General features: G+C 44.3%; 1 protein-coding gene across 10 annotated transcripts in view; it reads right to left on the reverse strand.

The window, feature by feature from the left end:
• Positions 1 to 276: 276 nt before the first annotated feature.
• Gpatch8 (G patch domain containing 8) overlaps positions 277 to 21,460 on the reverse strand; it is an 80,345-nt gene continuing 59,161 nt past the window's right edge. For all 10 annotated transcript variants that reach the window (NM_001398883.1, XM_087574273.1, XM_087574264.1 and 7 more), the window contains 2 exon segments: positions 277 to 6,438; positions 12,140 to 12,270. In NM_001398883.1, coding sequence (NP_001385812.1) covers positions 2,520 to 6,438; positions 12,140 to 12,270 — 4,050 coding nt within the window. In that variant the 3' untranslated portion in view covers positions 277 to 2,519.

The following is a 21,460-nucleotide window of genomic DNA, read 5'->3' on the forward strand; positions in this document are numbered from 1 at the left end:
GAAGCCTGGTTATAGGGAACCTCACCTGGGGGTCAAAGGCCAGGCAGATAAAGCCTTCTTTGCTCTTTAAAAGAAAGTGCACATTCCCAGTCACCTGCCTAAGACTGGAAAAATACAGAGGTCTTCCTCTTTTGGTAACTGAATCCTGACCCCTGGGTAGCCTGAGCTCTCAGAGCAATCTCCAACCTTTCAAGCTGGCCTAGGTCTATCACTCGTGTCCAACCCGCACTCCTCCCACCCGCCCATCTACACAGCAGCAATCACAACAGACGCCACTAAGTTTCCAAAGTGTTGGTTTATTAGAAAGTTCCTCTCCTTCACTTTACAGCATATATCTCTCTATCATGTGTGATAAAGTCAAATACAATCTGTTATGCTTGTACGTAAGGACAGGTTATTTTGTTTTTCCTTTTTTTCTTTTTTTCTTTTTTTTTTTTTGGAAGTTTTAAAATCACTATTCTGGAAGTTAAAGAAAACTGCCCCCAGGAAGGCAGAGGTGGCCAGAGCATGGCTCGATGTCTACAACCTAAGGGAAGCAGCACAAAATGTTAACACTGTTTTATTTAAATATTTACACGAGCTGAAAGCAAGAAGAACCAGTCCCTTCACTTCAAATAGATGCCATCTTTCCAGGGCTAGTTACCCAAAAAGTGAGACTTGTAAACCGACAGGGACACTGAGAAGGAAGGAGGGGCTCAGCCAAGTAAGTGCCTCATTTGCCCAGCAACTGCTCCTTTACAAAGCCCATTCCGTTGGGGATTTGAGAGGCAGGGAGAGCGAAGCTTAGCTTAGGCAAGCAGGGCGATGTCAGTTGACTGCTTAGCCAGTTCTAGTCCTAAGAGTACTAATAAAGGAGATGAGACCTGCATTACAAGCACCTTTGGGTCTGTGTTAAGGAGGGCTGAGAGCCTGGGGAAGGCCAAAGGGGAGAGGGATGGATGGACTTCTGGTCAGTGTCAAGGGAGAAAAGAAAAAAGGAGCCTCTACTGCTGAAATTGAAATCGAGCTGGACAGATGGCATAGAACTGCGAAGCCAAAAATCTTGAACTACTCACCTCCCAACGAAGAGGAGAAGACTGTCCCAACCCTATTATCCTCTGGTCTACTTCTATTTTAGTTTCTAGCCAACCCAAAAGGCACATTTAAAAAATTGTCAGAGGGGGCTAAATACTAGGAAGGCAAGTAAGACTGTCCGGAACAAAGTACCCAGGGAAACCCAAGAGTCCCTCTTCCTAGACAGTCACCGAGTGTCACTGCTTCCAGAGAATAAAGCTGTTGAACCAATCCTCCCCTCCGGACTCTGTGGAGTCCACTGTCTAACAAAGCACACCAGGGAGACCACCGTGACTGAGCGTCCTCCTGACACTGGCCGCTGCCTGTTGCTCGACAACTCAAGAACCCAGCACGAACCACTACTGCGAATTATTAACATGTCCCAGCAAAAAAAGTTACCATTTTTATAGTTCATAACTTTAAAAAATACAGGAGATTGATAAAATATACATGCTTAGTCATTTTTGCATCTAGCAGAAAACAAATACTTTATTTTTTCTTTTTATTTTATAACCTTTAAAGTTTCTTAATTCAACTAGGGCAAACATATTTACAGAAAGCCACCAGAACAAGGATCACTTAAAGAGCTGATGTAAAAAATATTATTGCAGTATACTACAAATACGGAACCTTCTTAATATGAGCTACAAAAAGCAGCATTTACGTTTATAGAGTTCAGTGCAATTTTACATTAAAAAATCCTATAAATTAAAAAGAAAACATCAACATAACAGAAGAAAGTATACCCTTCAGACACGAGCTCCTTTCTGGGAAGCACATGGGTGACCCTATGTTCAGCATAGCTTCTACTCACGCTAGGATCTTCTTTTCTGGGATATGTAGATGCCCCTTCTGGGTGAGGGGCAGGAGGACAGTAGTGCCAAATGCATGGCTGTCTGTAAGGAAGGGGTCGATCGCAGCCTGAGTTGCTTTTGGTTCTAGGTTAGACCCCCTCCTCCACCTCACCTGGGATAACGTGTCACTAAGGATAGTCAAAGACACTGCCGAAAAGTGGAGTTTTCACCACTGGAGAGACAGTCCGGCCTTCCTCGTGGCACTGAGAAGGCAGGACCAGATGGGCCCATGGCAAGTGCTTTGGTGACAACCCTTTAGAGGAGGGAAATGTTCGGAACTCACAGAGGGGAAGTGCAGAGGATCAGAAAGTAGAGGAGGAGGATTACTGACAGTCTGGAGACTGCTGCAGAGGGCTGTGGGCAGCTCTTACTGGTGTTCCCTAGCTTAGAAACACGGGAGGGAGGGGGGGTTGGATAGGGGGGGAAATATCCCTGATAGTAAACCCAAAGCAAACCTCAAATCTAAATCCATCCCTGCAAGCCAAAACTCATTTCTTTGGCTGTCAAGACACTGCCTGTTCCAGCTTTTACTTGCTGGTATAAATGGCTCTACACCCCCAAGGGAAGAATAGGTCACCTTCCCTGGCTCAACATAGGCTTCCGACTCCCAGCTCAAGTCCCATGGCTGGGAGGGTGCTGCAGGTCCTGACCTGAGAAGATGGGGTGAAGTAGTGGGTGAAGATGGAGGGCAGTGGCAGCTGCTGCAGCAGGCCGTGGCGCGAGCAGGGTAGGGTAGAGGGCAGCGTGTGGGACGGGGTGAAAGGTGAAGGGCCCAGGATGGATGGCTGAAGCAGGGATTATATGGATAGGGTGGCTAGCAAGAAAGGTGGCAGGGTGGCCAGGGATAATTGAGTGAGTGAGATGGGACAAGGAAATCGGGGTAAGGTGGGGCTGGGGAATGTGATGCACTTGGGCAAGTGGCTGGGGGTGGGGGTGGGGGTGGATGCCGATGGCAGCGGCAGCAGCTGCAGCATGATGCTGTAGGATGGCGTGCTGAACAGTTGTGATGGAGGTGGCAGAGGCTGTGGCCGGCTGCTGAATGTGGATGGGCTGCAGGGCTGGTGTGGCTGGGGCTAGGGCTGTTGAGGCTGGAAAGGCCTTTACTTGTTTGGCCAGAAGTTGCTGCTGGATGTGCTGCTGTGCGGCCTGCTGGAGCTTGCTGTACTTCTCCATCTCCTCAGGGGTGAAGGTGATGGGCTGGCTCTCTAGAGGAGCCAAGGAAGCATCCTCAGTCCCGTCTGTTGACTCAATGCTAGGCTCCCCACTGGGAGGTGCATAACTGGGGAAGTGCTCAAGGTCTGGGGCTATAGGCAGCAAGTTGGATTCCACAGGGCCTGGCTGACTGCGGCTATCCAGAGACTCCAGAGCATCCCCATCACTGGGGTCAGGGAGGTAGTTATGGGAGATGGCTGGATCCCCAGGGTAGTCCGTGTGTGCTGGGGTGCCTAGTGGAGCCACAGAGTGATCAGCAGTAGCTTCTTCAGACTTTGGCTCTTCTGGGGGAGGGTCTGATAAGGGACCAGCTGTGTCCTCTGAGGAGAACTGATGCCCAAGTGGAGCATCCCTGCTCCTTGGGGACCCTTCTTCTGGCTCTGAATGCTCCTGCTCTTCACCCCTTTCCAAGGCAGAGTCTTCACATTTCTTATTGGACTTCCGAGTAGCTGGAAGCTTCCCTATCATTGGAAGAACAGGCTTATTACCAAGAGACGGGGGGAGCTTAGGCCCGAAGTAACCTTGTGGGGGGTTCTTATACTTGAGTCCAGCCTTATTAGGGGTGGCCAGCACCTCCTCACACACATTGGGTTTCCTCTCCACTTTCCTGGACTGGATCTTCTCTAGCAGCAGTCTGGCAGTAACAGAGTTCTTATCTTCGGGGCTGCAGTCACTTTCTGACCCTCTTCCTGTGCCGCCAGCGTTGCTATTCTGGGAGGGCAGGCCTGCTCCTTTACTGTCCTCTCCTCTGCCATCTTCTTTCTTCCCATGACCTTCTCCCCGACCTGATCGGAAATAGTGGGGAGACTGAGAGCGGTAAATCTTTGAACGAATGAAATCCCGACGGCCAGAGCGCCTTTCCTCGGGGCTCTCGTGACCCCAGGACCCCTTTCTGGAACCTGATCTCTGAGAAGGGCTCCTGGTGCTGCGGCTCCGGTCTCGGCTGTAGCTTCGGCTTCGCTGCCAGCTGTGGGCTGTGGTGCTGCGACTTCTTCTCTTGCTTCGACTGCGACTACAGCTGCTACTGCGGCTTCGACCCCGGGATCTTGATCGCTCCCTTGTATGACTCCGAGACCGGCTTCGGGACTGGCTGCAACTGAGGCTATAGTCATCATCAGATGATGAGTATTTGTGTCGTTTGGACCTGTGTTTGGAGCTGGCATAGTCTGAATCATCTGAATCATGAGAGCGCTTAGAGTGCCTTCTTGATCGGTCACTGTAGTCACTATAGCTATCATCAGAGTAACTGTGCTGTCTACTATAGCAGCTCTGGTCTGAAGAAGCGTCAGAGCTGCTTGAATAAGACCGCCGGGAAGAACGATGTGAGGAATGGCGACGGCCAGATCGAGAGCGGCTACGAGAATGCTCACTACCCGAGTCTTCATCTTCTTCCTCCTCTTCTTCCTCCTCTTCTTCCTCTTCCTCCTCCTCTTCTTCCTCCTCCTCACTGTACTGGGACGGAGACTTCTGGTGCGGTCTGTGTGAAGAAGAAGCGTTATCGCTATCCTCATCTCCACTGCTGGGCTGGCTCCGATGGCTGGACCGGCTGCTGTGTTTGGCACTAGTTCTCCGCTGGCAGGAGGAGGCTGGCGGTTCACCTTTGTGTTTCCTGCCACTGTGATCTTGGGAACCACTACCAGCTCCACCATCGTCCTTCTTCCCACTGTTTCCTTCTTCAGCAGGAAGGGATCTCCGCTGGGAGTCATCTCGAGCTCGGCGCCGTCTTCTTGGTGGTGCAGGGCTGCCACTTCCAGGAGGCTCTGGTTTGGGTCCTCGTTCAGAATCAGCTGGGGCTGATTTGTTCTTCTTCCTTTTTCGTTTCTTGCGCTTCTTAGATTTTTCCCCAGACTCTGCCTTTGAACTCTTTTCCTCCATGTCAGCCTTGTGTCTACGTTTGTGCTTACTGGACTTTTTGTGTTTCTTTTTCTTTTTGTGTCTGTGAGACTTGCCTGATGGTTCTTTCTTGTTAGGATGGCTTCTTCCGGTGTCTTCGGTTTCTGATGCATGGCTACCCCCAGGCTCCTGCTTGGTCAGGCTGCTACAGGCAGCCCCTGAAGCAGGTTCATCCACTCTGCCTTCTGAGAGCACTACACTCTGCTCCCCCTCCTTGCTTTTGTTCGGTTCTCTAGGATCAGGGCTCTGGAGATGACCCTTTGACGAGTCTCCGACATCTTTTGGCTTCTCTGTCCCTTTAGCTTTAGCATCTTTGTTTCTTGAAAGTTTAAAGTCAAAGTATAAAGGGTTGCAGCTGTAGGAAATGGGAGGCTCTGCTTTGGTGAAGATGAGCAGTTCTGACGGCCACTGCAGGGCAGTGCTTTCGTCCTTGCTCAGAACTGGGAAGAACGGGCCGGTAGGATGCTTGGGTCCCTGGCCTGCTTTTGTTGCTGGGGTGGCCTGAGAAATTTCTTTAGGATCGGATTCACACATCTGGCTCTCTGAGCTCTCTCTAAGACTCTCCACACTTTGCTCACCTTCACCCTCTCCTGAGCATTTCTTTGTTTCAGTTTTGCCTCCAGGCTCGGAAGGCCCAACCACAGTGGCTTCCTTTTGCGGCTCAGAAACGTCACTAACTGTTTTTTCTGCTCCTTGGCTTGCTGCTGCCTTACTGCAACCTTTAGGCCTGGGAGAGCTGCCCTTTCTGTTCTCTGGAGCATTCTTTGAGTGTGTACGGTGGTCACCTTCCATTTGCTCACTGGCCCTCATAAAGAGTAAGAAGGGGAAGTTCGGCTTGACCTTGCAGTGTGCTGGGGGGATGTAGTGGTAATACTCTGGCTCCGTAGCCCCTGTTCCTTCTTCCCTTTTCATCCTCTTCAACTTGGACAGTGTTGAGGCAAGGGACCCTCCATCCTGAGGGTCTTCATCTTCTTTCTTTCCATCAAGATTACCACCACCATCAGTCTCTCCCACCTTCTGCACCCCTTGGTCAGAACTCTTCTCTTCAGCCTTTGTTCCGTCCTCAGAGGTCCCCTCTTCTGCATGGTCCTTGAAAACGGATGCTATTGATTCAAGTTTGACGGGAGCTTTCTTGGCAAAAGAAAACGACACTCCCAATTTCTGCAGTGGGGGTCCCAGATTATTCTTAATGCCAAAGCTGATACCTTGCGAGGCTAACCCAGAAGCCTGCGACAGTCCAGTGCTATTAGTGATCTGTACTGACGTGAAGGGGCCCCCTTTCTCTGTGGAGAAGTCAGATCCAAAGCCACAGGAGGAAATGGCACTCGCACCACTGTTGGTTGATGATTCGTCTTTATCCTCCTCTCCACCATCTTCGTCCACAGCCACTGTGGTTGGTCGGAACATGGGCCCACTTCCAGGTGCACTAAACAATAGTTGAGAAAGTGAGAAAACAAGAGAGGATTCGAGTTACAGCTCTTATAATACTCCTCTTCTTTGTCCTTCTACTCATCAAAGACGCAGAGTGGCTGTCTCTAGCAATGTGCTGGTGAATGGAACTTGTTGAACAGAGGTAGGCAAAATTTCATTTGATCCATGCGCTGTGCTAAATTCCCAAGGCTAGCTAGCTACTGCTATCCTTTAAGCTATCTGCCCTACAAAAGGGCTTATCTTATAACCCAGTTCTTTAAACCCCACCTCACAGTTTTTGCACTAGTTTGTTACCAAGTTGGTTTTTTTTTTTTTTTTAAATTAAAGTATTTTTCTCTGGGGCTGGTGAGATGGCTCAGTGATTAAGAGCACTGCTCTTGCCAAAATCCTGAGTTCAGCAACCAAATGGTGGTTCACAATCATTATAAAGGGATCTGATACATACATGCCTACAGGTGTATGTGCAGACAGAACACATCCTATATGAGTACACTGTTGCTGTCTTCAGACACACCAGAAGAGGGCATCAGATCTCACTACAGATGGTTGTGAGTCTCCATGTGAGTGCTGAGCCATTCCATTTCTCCAGCCCTAAAAACTTTTCCTTTTCATTTTAATTTTATGTGCATGTTTTGCTTTTTTGTATGCCTGTTTACTACATGATGCATTGCCTCTGGAACTCAGAAAAGGACATGAAGGGCTGGAGAGGTGGCTCAGTGGTTAAGAGCACTGACTGCTCTTCCAGAGGTTCTGAGTTCAAATCCCAGCAACCACATGGTGGCTCACAACCATCTGTAATGAGATCTGATGCCCTCTTCTGGTGTGTCTGAAGATAGCTACAGTGTACTCATATATAATAAATAAATAGGGATTGGGGATTTAGCTCAGTGGTAGAGCGCTTGCCTAGGAAGCACAAGGCCCTGGGTTCGGTCCCCAGCTCCAGAAAAAAAAAAAACAAAAAACAAAAAAACAAAAAACAAAATAATAAATAAATAAATCTTAAAAAAAAAAAAAGAAAAAAGAAAAGGACATGAAATCACCTGGGATTAGAGGTACAAGAGATTGTGAACTGGAAATTGAATCTAGGTTCTCTGGAAGGGCATCTTTAACCACTGAGCAATCTCTCTAATCCTTCCACTTTCAAGATTACATGTATTGAGAGAGAGAGAGAGAGAGAGAGAGAGAGAGACAGACAGACAGACAGACAGACAGACAGACAGAATGCATGCCAGAGACTGAGAGACAGACAAACAGAATGTATGCCAAAGGTCTGTATACAGAGGTTAGAGCTGGTTCCCTCCACCTACCATGTGGATTCTGAGGCTTGAAATTGGGTGGCAAGAACCTTTACCCACTGAGCCATCCATCTTGCTGGTCCTTCCAATCTCATTACCCTACCACCCGGCACACGGTCAACTACACGGATATGCAACTATTCCAAAGGTTACTCTGCACACAGCATGGTGGCTTAAGCCTTTAAGCACAGTACTTAGTAGGCGGAGACACAGGATTACTATTGAATTCAAGGTTGGCTTCATCTATGCAGTGAGTTCTAGTTCATCCTAGACAATAAAGACCTCATTTTCATCCCCTCCCTGCCAAAAGGGCTATATTTCATTTAGCTAAAGAAAAGCTTTAATTTTCCTTGCACCTTCAGATTTACATTTAAACCCTCTCTCTCTGTTTATGTGTTCATTTGTGCCATGCCACTCAGGTTGGGGTTAGAATCTGAGGAGCTGGTTATCTTCTTCTATTATACAGAGCTGGAGGCAAGTGTCTCAAATTTCACTTTTATTTTATTTATTTTTTGAGCCAGGGTCTTACTATGTAGCCTTGGCTGGCCTAGAACTTATTTTGTATACAGGCAGACCTTCAGTTTAGAGATTATTCAAAGCCTGAGCATTGGGAATAAAGGTATGCAGTACTACACTTGGTTCAAATTTCATTTAAGATAGGAGAAGGAATGAAGGGAAGGGAACGGGGGAGGAGCAAAAGGTGGAGGAAAAGGAAGAGGAGGAAGAGGAGGAGGAAGAGGGGGGAGGAGGAGAAGAAGATGATATTGGTTTGAATCTAGTTATACAGCCCAGGATTGACTGTGAACCCACATGGCAATCCTCCTTCCTCAACCCCTAGAAGCCTGGAATTACAAGCATATAATACTGTTATATGCAGCTTACAAATGAACACATTCTGAATTAAACATAGCTGGAAGCCTCTACTGGAATACTCTGTGGTTATATTTGTTTTATAAATTAAATACTCGTCCCTATGTCTTGGGCATCATACCTAAAGTCATGCTTTGATTTAATGACAAATTAGTATTCTAGTCATGGTGGTAGATATTTGAAGAACACAGGTGGGTACACGACAGTACTGGATTGTACTGAACCACACACATGTACACAGAGAGAGGCTACATTATAATAAGGTTTAATTTATAAGTTGATTATAAATTAAATTAAAAAGATTAACAGTAAGAGAAGAGGAGTTCTAACAATGCACCATAATGCAAGTTACAGGAATATGAACTTTTTCTTCCTGTCAACAGACAGGAAGCATGGACATACTGAATAAAGAGATGACTCATCTTTCAGGCATTATAACATACATATAGCACACAGCTTAAACTTATTAATAAGTCTATAACTTTATTTTTAATGTATTTTTAAACGTATTTTTTGTTACATTTTACTAATTGTGTGTGTGAACATATACAGTCATGGTGCACATGTGGATGTCGGAGAACAACTTGTAGAGTTGGTCCTCTCCTGCTATGTGGGTTCCGGGATTTGATAAAGACTTCCGGCTTGGCTCCTCCACCTGTGGTGCCATGCTGTTGGCCCCTGTTGAATGATGCCCTTTTAGGGGTACTCAGAATGATGCCAGTAACAAGCAACCCGCCAGCCACTACTACAGAACTAAGGTATTTTAAAACAAGTGTTTGCTGCCTATCTTGCTGTGTATGGACTAATATGTAGGCACTTCCTCAAGTCTGAACTCAGTAATTGAAGACAATTAATTAGATATCCAGGTACCATGGTATCTAAATTTTGTTATATATGCTGTTGCTGTTCAAAGATGGAATCCAAACAGACAAAGATAGTAAAACATATTTATACTGTGTTATAGTCTCCCTCATAGCCTTGAACAAATGATGTTCCATGTACCTGTAACCTATACACTGGTCAATCCTACTTGGTCATCTTTTAACTGCTAATTTAAAAATGAGAGCTAGAGGGGCTGGGGATTTAGCTCAGTGGTAGAGCGCTTACCTAGGAAGCGCAAGGCCCTGGGTTCGGTCCCCAGCTCCGGAAAAAAGAACCAAAAAAAAAAAAAAAAAAAAAGAGAGAGAGCTAGAAGTTGCTTTTGAAGAAGAACAAGTGTTATAATATGTCCCGAACAGAAAGAAGCCTGAAATACCCCTTTCGTTAGAGATATCCCTAGAACATGTCCAAGAAAGGTGCATTTACTATAGAAAGAGTCACAAATTGGGCTGGCGAGATGGTTCAGCAGGTGAAGGGTGGCCACACAAGCGCAAGTGACCCGAGTTTGTAAAGGTGTGTGAAGAGGGCAGACAGCACAGACAGAGCTGCCTGTCCTCTGTCATCTACACATGCACAGCACATAGATCCATGGATGCACACAGTAAGCCAATGCAGTTTGTAAATCTAAGAAACTGCAACCAAGTATGGCGGCATGCACCTCTGATCCCCGCACTCTGGAGGCAGAGGCAGGAGGATCTCTGAGTTTGAGGCCAGCCTGGTTTACACAGTAAATTCTAGGACAGCCAGGGCTACACAGAGAAACCCTGTCTCACAAACGAGAGGGATAGAGGGAGGGAGGGAGGGGGGGGGAGGGAGGGAGGATTGCAATCATGTTATTGGTGGTTTAACTCAATGCTTGAGTTCATAGGTTAAGTACTTTCTTTTCTTCTCTTCTCCACTTCCTACTTATCTTTGGCTCCTTGCAGTATAGAAAAAAACACAAAACCAAAGAAATTAAACACGAAGTGGAATCTGAAGTAGGCTAAGAACAAACCAGGAAGGGTGAAAGAAATAGCAAAGCCAAAGTTCCCTCTTCTGGAGAGTGACTCACTCACTCAGGCGCACACGTATTTCACATGCAAAGCGTCAGTCACGCTTTTGGAGGTGGAATGGAAAGGTTTCTGAACATTTAGAAGCCAAGGCTCTGTCCTATCCTCCTTCTCTTCCTTCTGTCTGCCTGTCTGTGTCTGTCTGTCTGCCTGTCTGTCTGTCTGTCTGTCTGTGTAGTTCTGGCTGTCCTGGAACTCACTCTGTAGAACAGCATGGCTTCGAACTTCTAGACATCCACCTGTCTCTGCCTCCCAAGTGCTGGGATTAAAGGCGTGAGCCACCACTGCCTGGCCCCCCCTCTTCTCATTTTTCAATGTCTTTTATTTTTCCCAGTGGTAGTGGTGTAAATAGAACTTGGATCTTAAAGAAGTGCTCTATTGGGGTTGGGGATTTAGCTCAGTGGTAGAGCGCTTGCCTAGGAAGCGCAAGGCCCTGGGTTCGGTCCCCAGCTCCGGAAAAAAAAAAAAAAAAAAAAAAAAAAAAAGTGTATTGGGTGTAGGGCAGGATAGAGCACCCCCCCCCCCCGGGAGCTGGGGACCGAACCCAGGGCCTTGAGCTTCCTAGGCAAGCGCTCTACCACTGAGCTAAATCCCCAACCCCCACTTTTTTTTAATACTAAAACTTTTATTTAATTTTTAAGTTTTTGTGTTGTGTTTGAGATGATGGAACTCATTATGGAGACAGAAAACCACACCGGCTAACTGTACAGTTTTTAAAAGGCAGTGGTAATCCTTGACTCAGAAAACATGTGCTGGGATGCTGCAGTGGTAAACTAGAGTATGGTGCCTTCCTACAAGGGTGTGCTGGAGAGCCTGTAATAGAGACAACGACGTCATGCATGCATCACTCAGTCCCAGTGTGCAGTAGGCATCTTTTAGTGTGTCAACTCCAAGGAGTTCTCCACTTTCTTCCCTTCTCCTTTCTCTTTTCAGAGAGATTCTCAGGTGTCCGGGGATGACCTCAGACTCACTACACAACCAAGCACAGCCCTGTACTTCTGGTCGACCTGCCTCTACTTCCTGAGTGCCGGGATTACAGGTGTGTGCCTACATTCTTATGTGGTACTGCAGAATCAAACTAGGCCTTTATATATCCTTATGCAAAGCACTGAGATATACACCCAACCCGATTAAAAAACTTGTTTTAAAGCTTTTACCTTATTTTTACATGTGAGCACTCTGCACGTACACCTGCATGCCAGAAGAGGGCATCAGATTCCTTTACAGATGGTTGTGAGCCACAAAGTGGTTGCTGGGAACTGAACTCAGGACTTCTGGAAAAGCAGCTGAGCCATCTCTCCACAGCCCCTCCCCTACCATCCAATTTAAATATTTTTTTTCTTTTCTTTTTTTCAGAGCTGGGGACCGAACCCAGGGCCTTGCCAATTTAAATATTTTTAAGATCAATATTTTTTGAGATCGGGTCTCATCCGGTCCAGGTTTGCTTTAATTTTGCAGTAATTCTCTTGCCTCAGCCTCCCAAGTGTTAGGATTATAGGCATGAGCTATTTACACTCAGTGTTTGAATTAGAATTTTAAATCTGTAAATTTAAGCATTAAGGATTCTATTTATCTACAGGATTCCTGACATGAATTTCCCTACCATTCAGCTTGTTTCCTTTGCTCTGCCAACTCATGGAGCCGCCGAAGGGCTTTTTCTTGCTTCTTCTCATCTTTGCGGGATCTTGAAGAGACATTTCGGGCAAACTCTCTTTGCTTGAGATCTTTTAATCTCTGAGTTAGTAGAAAGAAAGAAACAGAAGGTGAGCAATTTTAGTTAACACACAGTTGTGAAGGCAAAGCCTTTACAATATTTCCCTGAACAATGTCACAGCACTAGCACGGAGTACACTATTTATAGTACTCAGAAACACAATGGCTTATTACTTTGAGCATGACACTTGGATTATGGGCATTTGTAATTAGGGCAGCAAGTCATTTGCCTTATTGTACAAAACAAAATGATTTCAGAAGCAACACGCAAATTTTAGACTATTGGGAAGAAAGAAAAGAGACCAATCACCTGCTCTTCCAGGATGCAGAACCAGACAAACAAATGTGAGAGAAACCGTAGTAACGCAGGCCAAAGTGAGCAGAAAGGGCTTAGGCTGGTACAGAAAAGTACCCAAGGGGTAAGATCTATACAAAGCAATGTACAGCTTACATGGGAGGTTAACAGAATCAGAGCAAACAGAAATATTTTCTTTCCCCACCATAAAAATATGGGGGAGGGTTGTCTGGTTTTAGTGATAACAGAGGTTTCTTGTAATTATTAAATTCTAGAGAGGTCTTTCAACCCTGGCACGTTCAGAACTCAGCCTGACCACTTTCATCCAGCCTGTCTGCTAAAATGGAAATTATGTACCTTTTCACTCCTTCATGGCCCTGAGAGGAACACCAGGGAAGAAGGAGAACAAAGGAAAGTTGAAGGTTCTGTTACTTAAAATTAAAGTAACAGAATGGGCCTTTTGTTTTCAGAAGCTACTGTGTAATTTTCCTCAAAACAAAAGAAAACAAAAACCAAAGAAGTGTCGTGAGACAGGCTGGTGACAGAGTCCGACATACCCATCTGCAATGAAGACGGTGCAACACACTCCATAATATGAAAAGTGAAAGCAAGGCCTACCCATCAGCCTATGCTCTCCCAACAGCGTAGGAAAAGGGAGCTGACCCAATATAAAGTGGACATTGCTTTAGAAAGGCATGGTGTTCAACAGACAGAGGAATTTTCTTACCTAATATTTATGAAATGTGTTTCAAATCTTTTGGAATTGGGAAGGGGAAGGGAAGATAGACACATACACACAAAAAAGATATATAGCTAAAGACACTATAGAATAACTCACTCTTGTGATCTGGGCTCCCAAATTAGAAGGATTTGCTCTCAAAACATCAGCTGAAAACGTCACATCACAAAGAGAAAAAAAGTAAAAATAAAACAAGAGTGGAAGAGAAAAAATAAGGCAAGCATTACTACATAAGCTCTCAGTGAATCTACAAACGATATACTCAACAATCAGGGACAAAAGCATCCACTCAACAAGGGCTGGGGAGAAGCAAAGAGTCGGAAAACACATGTACACATACATGCATACGCACATGCACACAGAGTAATCACGTCTAGATAAACGAAGTCACCCTTCTTCTGTAATAAGTTCCATTTCCTCAAGAGAAATGGTCAGGGAACTTCAGAAAAGACTGCTACTATCTAGAAGCAGGGAGTGCTGCAGACTCACTCACTCATCTTTAGTTTAATCAACAGCTAACAAGGCTGGTGCTGGTCTAAGTCCCATAGAGATTTAGATTTTTATAAACTCAAGCCTTTCCCCGCTCCTTGGTACTAAGCTTACTACTGAACCACCTATATCCCCAACCCTCCTTTGCTTTTAGAGAGAAGGCCTCACTGAGCTACCTGGACTCACCTTAGTCTGTGGCCCAGGCAGGCCTTGAACTCCTGCCACAGCCTTCCAAGGAGCTGGGATCACACATCTGCACCACCAGGCTCACTGAGGATTAACTAGCTTAGAAAGAATGAATTCTAATGTTTTTCTTTTGAGAGGAAAGGGACAAAAAAAGATCCACTGTGACTATTATGCCACTTTTTTTATGGATAAATCTTCTTTTTCCTTCCTAAACACTTAATAGGTTCTCTTATCAAAATTTAAATAGGATGCAATGTTTTTTCCATGTCTCCCTATACACCTCATGAAGTTCTTCTATGTGCATCTTACTCAAAGCAGGCATTTGTTGAACTATAGGACATTGTTCAAAAAAAAAAATAATTTTTATCAAAGCCTGGAGCCTTCAGATTGTGTCAGACAAGGATTAAGTCTTCTTCCTCTTCTCCTTCCTCTTGCTTCTTTGAAACAAGGTCTCATTGTAGCCCTTGACTGGCCTCTGCCTCCTGAGTACAGATATTAAAGGGGTGGCTGGCTCTATTCATTCTGGAAGACGAAGGAACAGGACTAAGTCCACAGCATTCTCAACACATTCTACCCAAAAGTCCTGCCAGAAGTACACAGAGAGACAGGAAACAGAATGTTGTCAAGGAGACAAACCTCAAGCGTAAGCTCCTTCTAGGTAAGAGGCATCCGAGTACTCTATCAAGTACAGCAAACATCCCTCACAAACTTCAGTCAGTCCTGGAGTCTCAGGGAGGCAGAATGAGACCTTCCCAGGTCCAGGTCAGTCTTTGAGACAGCCTATAGACCCCCCAAACCCAGCAGGCGCACAGCCGCCTTTCAGATGGTGACATCCTGACGGGAATGGAGAAACACGCCTTTTCTTTACAAAGAACAGCTTATTTGTGCATTTATTTATTGTGCCTTTGTGTAAGCCTTGGCAGGGCCTGGCTCTCCCCTTCTCCCCCGGGATCCCAGGGAAAGACTTGTCATGAGGCTCAGTGAGCAGCAGACCCTCCCTCATCTCCTGAGCCACCTTCTGGGCTCTAAAAAAGGTTAAGATTCTATTTTCCTTATCTGACCCAACTTTCTTTCCCACTTGAGGTCAAAGAATTCCCTTCACCAAGGCTCTGCTGTCTGTCCCTGCCCCTGACCCCTCCTAAGAACCCAGAATAGCATTCTCTGCAGTCAGCACCTTGCCCTAGTTCTCATCTATGACTGCCAGTTTCTGTTCTCAAAACAGCTGTTCCTGTCTTTCAGAAAGTGTAAAACTTCAGTCAGAAAGACCAGGACAATCCACTAATCACAGTCAACTGACCAGTACCTCACAGCCTCAGCTGTCCTCATTATAAAATTAGAATGAGGTATTAATAGGTTTATGAGATTAAATGCCAAAATGACCCTCTTTAATATTTCAACTCTAGGCCTTACTCATGGGCAAGTGCTCTACAACTAAACTGTCTGCGGCCCTCCTTTAACTTTTATTTATAGAAAAGGCCCTTCCCTATCACCAACCTGCCCAGGCTGCTCAGGTCGCAACTGTTCATATTACTTTTCTTTCTTTTCTTTTTCTTTTTTGGTTGTTCAAGACAGAGTTTCACTGTGTAGTCTTGGCTGTCCTGGACTCCCTGTATGTAGACTAGGCTGGCCTCAAACACAGAGATCTGCCTGCTTCTGCCCCCCTTGTGCTGGGATTAAAGGTGTGCACCACCACCCAGTTACTATTTTTTATTTATTTATTTATTTATTTATTTATTTATTTATTTATTTATTTCTATTTTTATTTTTAAAATAAGCTTTATTAAATAAAAAACTTGCAAGCAAGCAAACGAACACACGCAAAGATTAACTACTATTTAAAGAAAATCTCTTTTTAAATAAAAACCCCTGCCCTGGCGATGGTGGTGGTGGTGGTGTTGCACCTTTGGCACTCGGGCGGCAGCAGACGGCTGAGTCTGAGGCTAGTCTAGAGCACATGCTGCCTGGTTGTTTTCTTTTTAAAGTCAGTGAATTGAAGACAGACTATACATACATTTTATGCATTTTGTGTTGCCCTGAGCAGAGTTGGAAACAGAACAGAACATAGGGGTGGTTCATGCTTCAGTCTCTTTTTGGATATATATGTGCTCTGACCTTCTTCAACCTGTAAACTCCTTCTCCTCTCATATCAACGATCCTATATACCAAAAGTCCCACCTCTTTTCCCTCCTGTTTTATGTTTCCCTTTCCTATAGCACAGTGATATATAACAGGACCACCTTCTGTCAAACTGAAGTAACCCCTCAAGAATTGGGCCAGTGTGCCCAATTCAAGATCCAGGGTTTGATGTTTCTAAAAAGACCATCCAGGGTATCACTCAACGGTGGCGGGAGATAATGCAGAGCCCCACGTCTAACTGGACGGGACAGAGCAGGGGCATCTCAGTTCAGAGAGGACAGTGCCTTTATACTCCTCCCAACCAACGGGGAATTCGGTCTAGTGGCCTTACGGGCTAGGTAAGCTATGACTGAGATCCATGTGTAGCTCAGTCTGTCCTTGAACCCTGGCTTTCCTTTTGCAGGGTTGGACTTGTTAGGTATGAACAAGCACCTGGTTCAATGCTTTCCTCACAGCACTGCCACTTACAAGCTTTTAGTTGGGTTGCTTTAACCTTTCAGACTACAACAGAATACAGGCTTCATCGTAGAATTACTATCACAGTATATCTTAGAATGTATCACTGAGTAGTAATACCACTGAGATGAATTTAAATTTACAAAGAAAAAGAAGTTGAAACAGTAGAACATGAACATGGTAGGCACATAAGAGAATATGTAGTTTACCTGCCATACTAGTTCCTGACAAGTTTGTCATCAACTACCTGTAAAAGCAGATGGCTTTCCTAAGTAGACCCTTTTCCGGAGTTAATTAGGCTGTGATTACTGGACAAGTAACCTACTCTTAGTTGGTAAAAAGATCAAAACATGCTCAAGTTGTAGAGACTGACCAAAGACTCCATTCTCTATGAAATAAAACAGTCCCAAAGAAAACGGCACCCACAGTGATCGACCACAAACCCAGCACAGCTCACTCTGCACAGCTGTACACAGGCTCCAAGACTCGTTCTGCCCTTCACACTTTGTTCCCACAGCATAACTACTTGAGAGGGGAACTGTGTTAAGTCAATATTTATGAAGCTTTAGAAGTCAGAAATACTTTATGGTTTTCTAAGGACAAACACTGTAAACAAAACACAGACGTGGAATATGTTCACAGGTGTATGATCTAAATAGTTCACTATTTTTGTTTAATTTCAGCCCTAGGATTATCTTCCCTCATCCAACTGGTTATGTCTATTCTGATCCCCTGACACACACACACACACACACACACACACACACACACACACACACACACACACCCCACATAGAGAACTGAATGACAGAAACAAACAAACAAAAATAAAACAAAAAAGTCAGCAAACAGTGAAGCATCAAGAGCAAAGTGGCCTCTGCAAACCCACTGTTTCTGAGAACACACTTTAATTCAGAGATCAGTTACTTTTTGAGTACTGAGAGAAAACCAAATACTTCAGCTATCTGGCAATACTAAGTATGAAAAGAACCTAGTATGAGTAGGTAACATCGTCAAGATCCAGCCAGACAGTAGAGTGTTAGGGAAACCATGCATTAAAAGCCTCTACCCTAATTCACTTAGTGATAAAATCACTACTGACTGTAATGGGCATGCTGTTTCCAAGTTCAGAAAAGTACTATTCATAGATGAAATAGATACTGGTATTATTAAGACCAGGTTTTTTAGAACATGTAAAAAGTGCAGAAGTTTTGATAAAAAGTCATTTTAGAAAAAGCAACATTTTTTCTAGGAACTACCAGAAGCTGATTTAGAATGCCAAATTATAGCAACCAGATCAGATGACCACAACTGAGATTGTAAGAAGTGAGCCCAACACGGGAGGGTTGGAGAGAGCTTCAGTGTGTCCAGTGTCAGTCCGAACTTGGGGACATGGGAAGGAACATGGAGTAGGTCTGAGTGACAACTCAAGTGTTTGAAGGAATCTGGCAAGGAACTAACGCCTCACAGACGGTAAAAGATGATGTGGAGCACACTGCTGTTTGTGTGAGTGAGAGAAGCAACTACCAAGCTGTGACCAGGCTTGGTGAAGTATAGTGCCAATGTCATCAGATGGTCCAAGATGAGTCAAAGGCTGACTTACTGAGCAGTTCTAGGTGTTTAAAGAGATGGCCTCAAAGCATGGTAGGTTCTTATCTGTAATCCTACGAGAGGGATCAGAAGTCCAACGACATCACCATTAACTGTCTAATTAATTAAATCACAGCAGCAACGAGAGAAGAAACCAAAATCAGTAAATCACAGAGTGCAGAAGACACGTGACTGCCATGCTGCAGAAGTTAGCTCTGAGCTTCTGCCTCAGTGACTGTGAGTGGATGCCACTGTCTTTGACTCTGATTTTTTTTAATGTGGGAACCAATTAAAATTAAGTGGACAAACTAACATCACGGAGACTAGCTTAATAGATTTGCTGAGGGGAGCTCATTGCAAAAATCCCTGGTGACACAGAGGCAGTTACAGACAAAGTGTGAGTAAGGTGCTTTCCTTTCCTCTTGCTGTTTGTTTGCAGTCCTGAAGGGCAAGCCGGGCTTTGAACACACCCGCCCTCCAGCCCCGGTGTTTACTAATGAGCTCTCTTACAGATTTCCCTCCGGGAAGAAGTTCCCTTGCAGTCTGATTTTGAGGCTTTTACATCTACCAGCAGACAAACCTTTTTAAAAGATATGCAAGATAATGAAAAGGGCAGGGAAGCGGGGATGGACAAACCTTAAGCTTCGTATTTAACCGTGGCTCACAACTAAGTCAACAGGCAAGGACACGATCAATGTTTACTAAGCACACGGGCATGTCAGAACTTAATAAGTAATCATATGTGGGTTATTTCTTTAAGCATGGCTGGCTTCATCACTGGTAATTTCAAAAGGTAATAAAACAGTACAAGAATTAGAAACACAGTGCCTACACTTTTACGCTTAGAATGTTGAGCAGAGTCTCAATTATTTTTGTATTGATGCCTTCACAAAAATCTTAGAAAATGTGAGAAAAGCTAGCAATAAAGGCATTTAAAAGCTTCCTTTCTTCTTCCCTAAAAAAGACCACAAATGAGGGTAACCATGCTGCTACTTTTTTAAGAAACTGGACCTTAAGAAAGGTCATAGCATTTCCCAGGGTCTGCCTACATTAGTTTACCAGGAACAAAGCTTTTTTCTAAAGTTTTTAAGATTTATTTATTATTAATTAATTACTTTATTTATTATTGTATATGATGAGTACACTGTCACTGTCTTCAGACACACCAGAAGAAGGCATGGGATCCCATTACAGATGGTTGTGAGCCACCATGTGGGTGCTGGGAATTGAACTCAGGACCTCTGGAAGAGCAGTCAGTGCTCTTAACCATTGAGCCGTCTCTAAAGTTTTAATGGTGAAAATCTGAAAGAAGATGCAAGCTAGGACCAACTACCATGGAGTAAAGTACTTACCTTTTATCTCTGAGTCATTAATAATCCTGTGTCTTGGTTGAAGGCAACACAAGGTGCCTTTATGATTTTAGAGCACCAATTTGAAAACTGGCAGACCCAGATGTAAGTTCATGTGCACAGAAAAGGATAAAGTACGTGACCTATCTCCTGTGAGGTGTGATTTAGCTGTGCCGTGGCAAAGTCAACTGATAGTTCCTTACAGTTTTGAACGGAGGCCAGGGAAGGTGAGAGAAGGGGGCAAGGGACTCTAGAGGTCAGCGTGGTTTACAATGAACACACTCTCTTGAAAAGAGGAAAAAAGACAGAAGGAAGGAAAGAGTGGAGAGAAGAGTTGGAATTATAAAGGGCATTTAAGACTCTTTTCTTGATATATTTATAACATGCTCTCCTGAGATTCTACAACTTGTAGAAAGACAAGAATATGAAGAAAGATGATATGGTCTACTTTTCAACAAAAACAAAACAAAAAACCCCCCAAAGTCATACATTCTATAACTGTTCCTTTTGTTTTGCTTTGTATTTAGAGACAGAAACTTCTTCCTATGTACCCCAGGCTTGCTTCAAATTAAAAATCTTCCTGCCTTCACTTACTAAAAACTGAGATCTCAGGCTCATGCCATGATGCCTAGATCTTTAATATGTGAAGTGTACTTCTGATTCAGGTGAAGGAATGAACTAACATGTATTTGTAAATGACACAGTTAAAGATCTTCCCTTGTCATGGCTTTCAAACATATTCTCTATTTTTGAGTTCTCTGTAAAGAATTCATAATTTTATGAATTATACATGTATGCATGCATGTGTGTGTTTGTGCTTGTACACATGGAAACTAGAGGTTGGGTGTCAGTTGTCTTTATCACCTTCCACCTTAAGTTTTGAGACATGATCTCTCATTGAACCTGCTAATTAAATTAGTTAGGCTAGGTAGAGACCCTGGATATTCCTGTCTCTGCCTCTTCAGTACCGAAATGATAGGTACAGGCTGCCATGCCTGCTTTGTACATGGGTGCTAGGAATCAGGATTTACAATACCATGCTTGTGTTACAAGCACTTTACAAAGGAGCAATCTGCCTGGCATCAGGGTAAAACACAGGGGAGGAGAGAGAAGTGTCTATGGTCTAAGCATATGGGGAGGCTCAGAGTTGGTGGAGAGTGTCTTCCTTAATCACCTTCCCCCTTACATACTGAGGCAGGGTGTCTCACTAAACTCTTTCTTACCATTTTGGCTAGTCTGGGTAGTCAACTGGCTCCTGGGATTCCAGGATGTTACCATGTCCATCTAAGAGATCTGATCCAGTCCTTATACTTGTAGAGCAAGTACTTTACCATCTGAACCATCTACTCAGATCTCTGAATTCTTTTTTTTTTTAAAAAGATTTATTCATTTATTATATATAAGTACACTGTAGCTGTCTTCAGATACACCAGTAGAGGGCATCAGATCTCTTTACAGATGGTTGTGAGCCACCATGTGGTTGCTGGGAATTGAACTCATGACCTCTGGAAGAGCAGTCGGGTGCTCTTAACCACTAAGCCATCTCTCCAGCCCAGATCTCTGAATTCTTAATTTTATATTTTTATTTTGATCATCTAAAACAGTTTAAGTAAACATTTTGGATCTAGATGAGCTCTTTATAAATGTTTATGATACAACTAAGGATGTAAAATAATTATGAGCTGTGCTAAGCAAACAAGAAAAATAGCATCATCTATTTCAAGGTTTTCTTTTTTTTTTTTTCTTAAATATTTATTTTATGTATATAAGTACACTGTAGCTGTCTTCAGACACACCAGAAGAGGGCATCAGATCCCATTACAGATGGTTGTGAGCCACCATGTGGTTGCTGGGAATTAAACTCAGGACCTCTGGAAGAGCAGTCAGTGCTCTTATCCACTGAGCCATCTCTCCAGCCCCTATTTCAAGGTTTTCAATAGTTAACCTCAGTACTGGAGATTATAGTTCTGG

The sequence above is a fragment of the Rattus norvegicus genome, chromosome 10 (assembly GCF_021556685.1).
Source record: "Rattus norvegicus strain SHRSP/BbbUtx chromosome 10, alternate assembly SHRSP_T2T, whole genome shotgun sequence".
Lineage (NCBI taxonomy): Eukaryota > Metazoa > Chordata > Mammalia > Rodentia > Muridae > Rattus > Rattus norvegicus.